The 11,572-nt window shown below is 38.3% G+C and overlaps 1 protein-coding gene and 1 pseudogene across 2 annotated transcripts; both read left to right on the top strand.

Moving 5' to 3' along the window:
* The first annotated feature begins 538 nt into the window (after positions 1–538).
* On the top strand, positions 539–2,688 carry LOC117629684 (UPF0235 protein C15orf40-like). Of its 2 annotated transcripts, none has more exons than XM_034362251.1 (3): positions 539–784; positions 867–976; positions 2,306–2,688. In XM_034362251.1, exons 1-3 carry the CDS (start codon positions 616–618, stop codon positions 2,435–2,437), a joined length of 411 nt encoding a protein of 136 aa, XP_034218142.1. In that variant the 5' UTR covers positions 539–615; the 3' UTR covers positions 2,438–2,688. The 2 variants fall into 2 exon arrangements, with proteins under 2 accessions (XP_034218142.1, XP_034218143.1); XM_034362252.1 differs by having other exon boundaries at positions 545–784; positions 867–955; positions 2,306–2,679.
* A 2,277-nt stretch (positions 2,689–4,965) lies between these two features.
* Positions 4,966–7,470, top strand: LOC117632096 (annotated as a pseudogene).
* The last annotated feature ends 4,102 nt before the right edge of the window (positions 7,471–11,572 follow it).

Here is an 11,572-nt window from a genome sequence, read left to right on the forward strand (position 1 = left end):
CTTGCCAATTTCTCTTCCATGCTGCGCTACCACTGAAATATATATATTTTTGGTATCCTAATGCTCTCACTTTGGGGACTTCTCCCTTATATACAATATTGTTTCCCTTCCGACAGTTCTATTTACATATTATATGCGCATCACGTCACATGCAGACCATTACACATCACATGCACACAAATAAATAAGCAATTTCATATACACACTACAAAAATGCCTTATCTTTGGTGGAGTGAAAGGAGCAAGATTTGCAAGTCTTTTTATTTGGAAGCATGCAGGACGGGTTTAGAAGCATCTTGTATTTTAAGGACTTTTTGATAATTTCCCCATATTTATGTCCGAAGGTCAAATTTGTAATATTAATCAATCGAGATCAAATGCTACCCAAAAACCATCACAAATTCTAAAAATACTCCTCCATTTGTTCATAAATGGACACCAAAAAATTCCTCATATATGTCTCCAAAGTTATTAATGGGCCTTAAATGTCAAAAGTTTTTAGTGGGCCTTTAACTCTCCAAACAAGAACCCTGAGACCAACCCTGCCGATGAAGTCTTGCTTCTGAAGCGGGAAGAGAGAGAAGAAAAACAAAAACAAAAACAAAAAACAAAAAAATGGCACCAGCCAAGAAGGCCAAGGCCAAGGCCACGGCCAACCCGGCCGAGTCAACTCAGCCCGGAAACCCCAACAACAATTTCCCAACCTCTATTCGGTACATACCTCCCTCCTCAGTCGCCATAACCATCCACGCCAAGCCTGGTTCCAAAATCGCCTCCATCACTGGTCCTTCTCTTTCTCTCTCTATTTTTATATGTATAGGTCTGTGTATTTATAGAATATAATTTTCTATTTTTTTGAAATGAAGATTTCAGTGATGAGGCGTTGGGGGTGCAAATAGACGCGCCTGCGAAGGACGGGGAAGCTAATGCAGCGCTACTTGACTACATCAGCTCGGTTGGTCCTGTTTCGTTTTGGGTTATCCCTTTTCAACCTTTTTTGTCTTTTGTTTTTTTGTTTTTTGAGCTTTTTTATACGGAATGCCAAATTAAAGTTTGATTTGAGAATTCTTAGGTTCATTGGTGCATCATCCTATTATTGTTAGTGGGTTGGAGACTTGGAGTTGCATTTACTTGTTTCGGGTTTTTGTGATTAGTGTGCTGTGTCTTAAGAAGATTGTGTGGTTCTTGAAAGATCCTAACATTCATTGTGATTGCTTATGCTAATTGCAATTGGGGAAGTGATGCTTTAATTTGTAATTTGTTGGTCTAATGCTGTTGCTCTAACCGAGCTTTGTTGGGGAAGTGATGTTTTGTTTGTATCTTTTCGGTTGAGATTGTCGTTGCTTTAACCAACCTTTGATTGTGAAGTGATTTGGTCTTGCAAAGGAGAGAAATATTGAGCCAAACTAGAGAAAAGTGAGGTGAAGTGGTGATCTGAAATGGTGAAACAAACTTACTCATGGGATGAGCTTGTGGAAAGGTGCAAGGGGTGGAAGTGAGCTCTTCTAAGGTTTCCTTATGTCTAATTTATTCATTTCAAGATGATGTGTGATGTGGCCAAGAATAGCCACAGTGCAGAGTGTGAAGGGTGGATTTCTTCTTTCTCCCCCAAGCATAAAATGTCTATTCCTGGACCACTTCATACCACCCGTCCATCCTATCTACACTGCAGTTAGCTAGTAAGAAAGAATAGATTTGATAGATTATTTGGTCAAACACTGATTTGCATTTTGGGTAGATTATATACTTCATCTGGTATTGTTTCTAGAGATATATTTTTGTTATCATTTTTCAGTTACTCATCTACGACTTTAAGTATGTTGAACTTCTACATTCAAATACATTCTAAAGTCGTGCACACACATATACATGAAAATATACTTCTGTACCCATCATTTGTTTATAAGTTGGCAAGATAAGGTGGCTCAGTAGCTTTGTGGCAGGGTTGGCAAAGGATTTGTGACAGAACAGATTCTTGAGAAAGTTCAAAGGGAAGATTAATTTCACTTTACAGAATGAGGCCTATACTTTTGAGGGTCTAATTTGAATTATCATGAGTGAAATGTAGCATAGTTTTCTAATAATTTTTTAGCAAGAATATAAAGTTTCATATTGGGCATTCTAAGCCGTGCATCTTACTTTAGAAATCCTAAGGCCTCTACACCCATTGCCAAATGGTTTTGAGTTGCATGCACCTAATTTATCAATTTTGTTTTGAGGTCTTAACCCCTCAGTTTATTTGGTCTGCTCAACCATTAATGTTTATGCTTGGAAACTTCAAATTCTCATTCTTCCCAAATTACAGGTTTTAGGGGTAAAAAGAAGGCAGGTTTCTATTGGTTCTGGCTCCAAATCAAGAGACAAGGTTGTTATTGTGGAGGAGATGACTCTACAAAGTGTTTTTGACATCCTGGACAAAGCTTCGAAGTCCACCTAATAGAGTGAGAGATGAATTTGATCCTTGAATGAGACGTGAAGCTTGATTGTACTGTAGCAGCTAACCGAGTCGCTTGTGTTTATTGGAAATTGTCTTGTTGATGTTCCAGGTACTTCAAAACTGTCATTATTTGCGCTGTCTACACACAAATGACTACTTGTTTATAAATGCATCTTTTAATACACTTATACCACAACGAGTACATTACATTATATGAATAATGAATTGTGTTCATAGAACTACTTATATTTCTTCCCCCTTGTAACAAATGTTCTATCTTTTCCTTCGTCTCGTAAACAAGCATGAATGCAGTGCACTTAGCCTCTTATTTCTATAATATTTGGAAACTTAAGTTTCCTCCTCAAATGATAAAATCTAGGTTTTGCATCATCATTCCTTCTGAAAAAACTTAAAGATCGGGCACGTTTGCTCATCATCAGTCTATTCTGGGTCTTCCCTCGGTAATACTGTTCCAGAAAGTCTCTCCTAACTTTTTGTGATTGTACTTTTTCTCAACAGGTAAGGCACATTCTTATGTTCCCCACCTTAGTTAATATAAATTTAGTACATTGGATTTGTTCTTATTGGTCCTCTTTAGCTCCCTTTCATTTTGGGGGGAAAAAAAAAAAAAAAAAAAGTTGGAACTGGTGTGAAAAAACGATAACATTCTTCTTGTACAAGAATTGTATGGAAACCACCTAGTTTAGATTATTTTAAACTAAATGCTGAGGCATGTCTGTAATATGGTCACGCTGCTACTAATTTGTTATTCGTAATGACTCAAGGAATGTATGTTTTTTTTTTTTTTTTTGGGGTTAAAAGAAGGGACTCTAGGAATGTTTGAGTAGCAGGTTCCATTAGTATAACGTATGCGATGGTTTTGGAACTAGAAGCCATCAGTACAAAGCAAGGACTTCTAAAGGCTAAACTGGTCTAAACTGGTCAATAGACATGTTGAATGAGATTGTAAAGTTTCTTTTTTGATGATGCCTTTGCTGATCTTCTTCCGTGAAAATTACGTAGTAAGGTATTAAAACCAAGGGTTTTCTGGAGTTTTACACCCCAAACTATTTTTATATTGTTAATTTAGGCCCTAAATAAGTTTTTTGGTAAATTAAGAACTGCAATTATTTTAAAACCACCTATTGAGGGCCTACTGTCAGATTCTTAAGAACACCATCCACTTTTCCGTTAGATTAAGGCCAAATTCGTAATTTTGCTGAAAATTAAGATTAATCCAAATTAGAAGTGGTGTTACGTGACGACGTCGAGGGCTGGGGCTGCGTTGTGTCGAAGAGAGACTAAGAAGGCAAGAGATCGTGGCTGCTTTATGGTTGCTCTCGAATCCTAAAGCAATGGAGATTCCGGATCTAATCCTTTCTTGGCTTGTCTAATTCCAACATAAAGGTTAACCATGGAGGAAAAATGGATTTTCTTTATGCTGGCTTGCGAAAGATGCTGGCTTTTCTTGAATTTCAAACCCAGCCTCCATAGACCCATCATCCAAAGCATAAGGCTCGTTTTCAATTGGGTTTAGCCTAATCTTGAGACCTCGTCGGTTTTTGGGTTCTCAATGAATTGGATAGAAGCCACCGAATTCGGGGAGTGGAGTGGAGAGATTTGGGCGGCTGGGTCTGGTATTGGGAGCAGGGGAAGGGGAGGGTGGGGTAGACGGAAGGGGAGGGAGGGGTAGACGGAAGGGGAATGAGGGGATGGGGAGGAAGAGAGGGGAGACGGACAGAAGGGGAAGGATAGGGAGGGGGAGGAGGAGGTTGAGGTTGAGTTGATTATTTTAAATGCTAATTATTTAAATGACGAATTTATCCTTAATTTTGACAAATTTTTTTTAAAAAGGTCCTCAATTGGCGATTTTAAAACAATAGAAGTTTTTAATTTATTGAAAAATTTGTTAAGGAGTTAAATTGAGAATATACAAATAATTCAGGGGGCAAACCGTAAAAAATCCTAAAATGAAAGAAGAAAAATGCACCTGAATGGTTTGATTTGGACCGATTCATTGCCCATAAAGAAGAAAACGACTTAACTAGTTTTCCTTACATCAGATTGGAAAAGTCTACAAAGTCAAGTTCATAAATTCTGGGACCTACCATTAGCGACAAATTTAGGAGAAAGTTAAACAATCTGACGATAAAGTTAATAAAGAATTTGAACAAAAAATTTAATGGAAAATTTGGTGCATCTTTTGGACACGTAAGTGATGTCAATTTGCTGACTTAATTATAAAATTAATTCTTCAGATCATAATGTCGGTTCTGAAAATTCATGTTGACAACGAAGTCTCAGTCTGTGTCTACATGGACCCAAAAGTCTCCGTCAACGCATGACAGGTATTCCATCACTTTCGCCCGGACTAGGACTTTGAATCTTCTTATGGTAAAGTAAATTACAAATGGGTGGAAAACTACTCCACAGAGAGAGAAGAAACACGTAAGAATTCATTTACACAATCCACCTTAAATTAAACAGATATTCAGAATTAGAACTTCATACTGCATTGGAACCAATTTTCTGGAGTGCTGCAGAAGGAAAAAAAAAACAAAGGAAGAGGAAGACAAGTTACACTGAGATCATTTTTCGATGGCTTGCATGGCATGCCTTCTTCTTGCCTTGGCATTTGTTGCTGCTGAAGCACAACAGATGCAGTCGAATATAAGCCGAGGCTCTTCTTTAACAACAACCACCAACTCCACATGGCTGTCACGTTCTGGTCTATATGCCTTTGGATTTTACAGGCAAGGCAATGGCTATGCTGTTGGGATATTTCTTGCTGGAATTCCCCAAAAGACAGTCGTGTGGACCGCGAATCGAGATGATCCACCAGTCTCCAACAATGCCACCTTGCTCTTCAAAGGTGACGGCCTTGCCTTGCCAACAGCAGAAGGCCAAAATTACTTGGTAAAATCTTCTGGCTCTTCTTCTTATGCTTCCATGCTCGATTCCGGTAATTTCGTGCTGTACAACTCTGGTCGGGAAATAGTATGGCAGAGCTTTGATCATCCAACCGACACCCTTTTGCCTGGTCAACGCCTTTTATCAGGAAACGAACTTTTCTCTGCGAATTCAGAAGCTGATCACTCAACGGGGATTTTCCGTCTCAAAATGCAAAATGATGGAAACCTTGTTCAGTACCCTGTAGATACTCCAGACACCAGTGTTTATTCTTTTTATTCATCTTTCACTGATGGCGAGGGAGAGAATGTGACACTTAATTTTGGTGCTGATGGCCATCTCTACTTGCTCAACAGGAATGGTTCGAATATTCGGAATATAACAGATGGAGGTCTTCCTACTGATGAAGGAAAACTTTATCTTATGAGAATTGATGTAGGTGGGATATTTCGTTTGTATTCACATGATTTGAAAAAGAATGCAATTTGGTCAGTTGAGTGGGAGTCTTCCAAGGATAAGTGTATTCCTAAAGGCCTATGCGGATTGAATAGCTATTGTGTCTTAATTGATCTAGAGCCTGACTGTAAATGTCTTCCGAGATTCAAATCTGTCAACCAGGGAAATCAGACATCCGGGTGCGAGAGAAATTTTGTTGCGGATGCATGCATAAACAGGAATGAGAATTTCACTTACACCATGGAAGAGCTGGAAAGCACATGGGAAGATGATTCGTATATGAGTTTGAGATTATCAGACAAAGACGATTGCATACAAGGCTGTCTGGAGGATTGTGACTGTGAAGCTGTGTTTTTTGACGGTACAAACTGCAGAAAGCAAAGGCTTCCTTTGAGATATGGTAGAAGAGTCGATGGAATTTCATTCATAGCTCTCATCAAGGTAGGTGTACCTACAAAACCAGATACAGATCCTAGAATTGTTCAACTAGGAAGCAAGAAAAAAGGTAGAACTGACATCCTCATTATTGGTCTTTCATTTACTGCTTTGATCCATTTTGTTCTTGATTTCCGTGATTGTGTTGTGGAAACACAATGTCTGGGCATATATAAGAATGAGCGATGTGAATGGTGACTGTGAATTGAATGAGAGTGTGGCTCCACGACGATATGCTTATGAAGAGCTAGAAAAGATGACTAATAATTTCAAGGAAGAGCTTGGTAGAGGAGCCTCGTCAACAGTTTATAAAGGGCTGATTTTGGGTAGCCAAAAACCAGTTGCTGTCAAAAGACTAGAGAAAGTTGCAGCTGAAGGGGAAACAGAATTTCAGACTGAGATCAGAGTTATTGGGAGAACCCATCACAAGAATCTAGTCCGTTTACTTGGGTATTGCCTTGACGGAGCTAAAAAGCTTTTGGTGTATGAGTACATGAGCAACGGCTCACTTGCAGATGTGCTCTTCACCCGTGAAAGGCAACCATTTTGGGAAGAAAGAATGGGCATTGCTCGTAACATAGCGCGGGGGTTTCTTTATCTCCATGAAGAGTGTGATACACAGATCATCCATTGTGACATAAAGCCTCAAAATATACTACTAGATGAGTTCATGTCTACCGGAATCAGAGGAACCAAGGGGTACGTTGCACCGGAGTGGCATAGGAAAATGCCGATAACGGTTAAAGCAGATGTTTACAGCTTCGGAATTGTGCTGTTGGAGATCATATGTTGTCGAAGGAACGTGGATTGGAGTCTTCCTGAGGAGGAGGCTATTTTGGATGAATTGGCCTCCCATTGTTTTGAGAAGGGTGAACTTGGCAAATTAGCGGGTGATGAAGAGATAGAGAGAAGGCAATTTGAAAGGATGATTAAAGTGGGACTTTGGTGCATCCAGGATGAGCCATCGCTCCGTCCCGCTATGAAGAAAGTTCTGCTGATGCTGGAAGGGACCGTGGACATCCCAACCCCTCCCAGTCCAAGTTCTTTTTTCAGTGCCATTTAAATGAATGCCTGTGTCTCAAGAGTGAAGTGGCTCTGGTTCCAAATTCCTATCTGATGCTGATATGCTTGTTGTTTTCCTTTTCTATGATATTATTATAGTTTGGCTTCCTCTTGTAATCTATATTTCTTTCATCCATTTTACTTTGAAGAGAGGTTGGTTGTTTTGGATATGAGGGAATTTGGCTTTATTTTAAATTTTCTGTGATTCCCTTGACGAGTGCACCTTTTGGCTTTATTTTAAGCTTTCTACTTTTGTGTACTTTTGTCTTGATGTGCATGTGAATTATTTAGTGTTTTTTGTTCAGTTTGTCAGGAGCACTGGTGCAATAGCACCTGAACGTGTATATAGGAAAGAACTCTTCGTAGTGAAGTGTTGGAGACTTCTTACGTAGTTAGGAATTTGATTTGGTTACTTATTTATTTTTCTAGTTTTATTATAATTGAGATTTATTTTTTATTGTAATTTAGTTTTATTTTTTATGTTATTTAGGGTTAACACATCTTTATATTTCTTCATAAATACTTATATATTGGAGAAGAATACACATATGGGCATAATTGAATATTTGCCTAACTTTGTTTAACTTGGTACCAGAGCCAGGTTCTCTTGTGACTTGTGCTTGAGTTTTCTTTGCAAATGATATGTTTATTGACGTATCCCCATTACTTTGAAGTATGAAAATATTGCTTATTTCTTGGCTCCGATGACCCATTCTCTTCAAGGGGAGATGATAGGACCCGCCCCAAATCCCTCGAAATCTGTGACGAATTCTGTGATTTTTTCGACATCCAACCGATGCCGGGCCCACTTGTTAACATCCTAGTCTCTCTTCCAAATCAAAGGAGGAGACGGTCGAGACTTTCTGTCGAAATTTCGGCAGAGTCTCCCCTAAAAAACAGACTTAACCAAAATTTTCAACTTGTTAAAATGCAGTTTAAAATTTCCAAACCTTAGCATGCACAGTCATAAGTAGTTGTAAAGACTTCAACAATCATTCATCAATCTAAAACAGGTTTCCGCCCCCGTCACAACCACAAACCAAATTAAAGTCCAAAAATATGGTTTATCTTGCGACTGCACCTGGGTGAGACCCCAGGCTCCCTACGTACCCTTACTGAGGGATCAAGTGATAAGTGCATTATTTCCTATATTTTTATACATCTTATATTTGGTTTTTATAGGGAAAGTTAATTAAAAAGAGCATTATTACATTACTTTCCTTATTTTCTATTATTCTGCACTCTTGGAAGGATTTCGACTGCAAAATTGACTTTTCGAATGAATTTTAGATTAAGGCCAATTGGAGAAGAAAGTTAAGACATTGAAGATCATTGTGCCAAAGTTTCATAATTTTCTACCAAGCCAAATGCTCCAGACTTGCAAGTCAAGATAGCCTAAGTTAAAATCCTGTCAGAACTGCACTGTTGTCGAAGATTGAAGATTTGAAGACTTTCGTATTTTTCCTAGTGGCGTGTAATATATTCTTGGAAAGCTTAGAGATAGAGCTACGTTTCTCATATTTTTCCAGAATTTTCTAGGAAGTGGAATGATCCCAAAACGTGCATGCAAGTTGGCTGACATATTTCCAAGTCAAAGAATGATTCTTTCCTAGTTTGTTTCCTTAGGGGGGATGTATTCCATTAGGATTTTAGAGCGTTTAAAAAGATTTTGTTTAAGTGCCAGCTTTCATAGAACTTGATGGAACTTTATAATTTGTATAGAACTTGATAGACTTTCAGAAGACTTATGTATAATTTTTTTAATAAACTTTCTTAAGCTTTCATAGAACTTGATAGGCTTTTATTCCAGACTTATGTAGACAGTATTTTTCATTTTATCACCATCCTTGTCATTTAAAGAAAGAAACTTGAAATTTTTCAATCAAATTTGTTTTTGTTACCCAAAGCAAAAACAAAAAGTACTTGTTTGCAATGGAAGAACATATGCACAGTTCAAAATGAAAAGAATAATCCAAGAATGCTGTGTCAAATATGCACAGTACTTTTTGTATCCACAGTACATATTTGACCGTGAATGCTGTGTCAAATATGCACAGTACTTTTCGTATGCACAGTACCTATTTGACCGTGAATGCTGTGTCAAATATGCATAGTACTTTTCGTATGTATAGTACCTATTTGCACAGTACTTTCAATGTTGTCAACGTATATAGTAACATTGATGTATATAAAAAAGATGAAATAAAAAACCAAATTCATAACATCTTTTCCTTTAACAACATGAAATAAAATTATGTCTAAAGCAAAATTCATAAGAAATATAGTGACAAATGTATTACAAATTTGAAAGAAAAGTTTAAGAAAATATTTAACGTTCATTCATTATCCTTGATTCTCATTGTTGTCATTGTACCCAGCATCTCTACACATATCCAAAGCTATACCAACTCTCCATTCATTAGCATTCTGTCGTTGCTGTTCTTGTGTTTGGAAAACTAGTTCAGGATCCCCTTCATTAGCTGGTAATGATGAAGATGAAGATGATTCGTCCTCCAATTCAACAGGAAATTCATCAGATCTACACTCTTTTTGAAGAAAATTGTGTAGTCCTACACAAGCTAACACTATCTCTGTTTGCGTCGCGCAAAACTTAATATGTTCGTCGCAGAACTATTCGCGTGATGAGAAATATTTCGTTGCCCATATATTTGCGCGACGAAAAACACAGGCGTCGCGCAATAAGTTTTGCGCGACGAAATCGATCGTCGCGCAAAACATATTAGCGAGACGTATTATTTCGTCGCGCAATAATAAAACGTAATTACAAAGTTGATTTTTTATTTTTTTTGTTACACATGGGTTTGCGCGACGAAATGTATTCCGTCGCGAAAAAATAATATTACAATTTTTTTTTAAAAAAAAAAATAAAATTGGTTTTTTTTTATTGATTAAACAATGAAATTGCAATAAAAATAAATTAGAACAAAATTTTGTTATAAAATAAAATAAATGTTTTACAAATAAAATAAATGTTTATAATGAAAATAAATACACTAATCAAATAATGAAGCAAAATCAACCGGGTCGTCGCCAGCGTGCGGCTCGGAGGTCTGGGCGTCCACCGGGGCAGTGGTCTGGGCGTCCACTGGGGCAGTGGTCTGGTGGGCATGCTCGGGGTGGACGGGCTGGGAGGTCGACGCACGAAACTGCGGGATTGGAAAGCCTCCCTGTGCGAGGGACTGTAGAATCACCGACATCTGACCCTGAAGCTCGGCCACCTATGCTGTCAAAGCAGTCACCTGACTGTTTGACTGCGCCGATGAACGAGGTCTAGGTTCCCTCCGCCGGGCATTCCCCATCCCTCGACAATATGTCCCCGGCCTCCTCCCGAGAGTCTGATCCAACGCCTCCGTCAAGATCTGAAATCCAGCATCCTGTGGAGGAGCCACAGACTCGATCGGAGTCTCGGGAGGAAGCTGGGAGGCGGACTCCTGAAGAACCAACTGGCTCCTCTCCACCATCGCCGTCTGTTGAACATAACATAAAATATAAATTAAAACATGCATATAAATTGAATGCGCAACATAAGAATTAAAATTAAATAATACTTACATGAAGGGACTCGGCCAACTCATTCCCGGGTCGAACATAAACGCCACCAAAGACGTCGATCTCTGGGAACTTGGACCCCTCCTAAATTGAACAAGAGAAGAAAAATATTAGTATGAAAAAAATAAATTAATAAAAATGACATTAAAAATGAAATATAAATTTTGTGATTATTACCAGTCGCCGTGCATCCATCCTATACAAAAAGGGCCTGGAGCCGGAATGGTGGAGAAGGGTCTTCTTCTTCCTATTACCCTTATTCACTTGGGCTTTATTCTGTTATACAAAAAATGAAACGTATTAGTTAAAATATAAAAAATTAAATAATAATGAAATAAAAAAAATAAAATAAACATTAATAAGTAATAAGTAATAATTAAACAAATATAATTAAAAAAAATACCACAAATTCGGGCGCTTGAAAATGAGCGCAGAGCCACTCCCAACTATCCTCCCGCCCCTCAAGCTCCTTCGGGCAACCCTCCTGAAGAGTGACTTGCGGATCATCAAAGGCCTGAAAATGGTGGTGCAAGTCGCTCTTCCACTGCTTGTACCTCTCAGCGAAGAGTCTGTTGACGTACGTCAACGACTCTTCTTCGAGATCCTCCAAGTTATAGTTCGTCTGCAATCAATTAATTAGATACGTTAAGTAATAGAAATATACACAATTTTAAAGAAAAATAATGAAAATGTAAGGTACAT

This window comes from Prunus dulcis, chromosome 6, assembly GCF_902201215.1.
Source record: "Prunus dulcis chromosome 6, ALMONDv2, whole genome shotgun sequence".
In the NCBI taxonomy this organism is placed as follows: domain Eukaryota; kingdom Viridiplantae; phylum Streptophyta; class Magnoliopsida; order Rosales; family Rosaceae; genus Prunus; species Prunus dulcis.

Coding starts and splice junctions, on each gene's coding strand:
- LOC117629684 (XM_034362251.1), top strand. CDS start 616: ATGGCACCAGCCAAGAAGGCCAAGGCCAAGGCCACGGCCAACCCGGCC. Junction 785..866: donor CAAAATCGCCTCCATCACTG/GTCCTTCTCTTT, acceptor TTTGAAATGAAG/ATTTCAGTGATGAGGCGTTG. Junction 977..2,305: donor TTGGTCCTGTTTCGTTTTGG/GTTATCCCTTTT, acceptor CCCAAATTACAG/GTTTTAGGGGTAAAAAGAAG.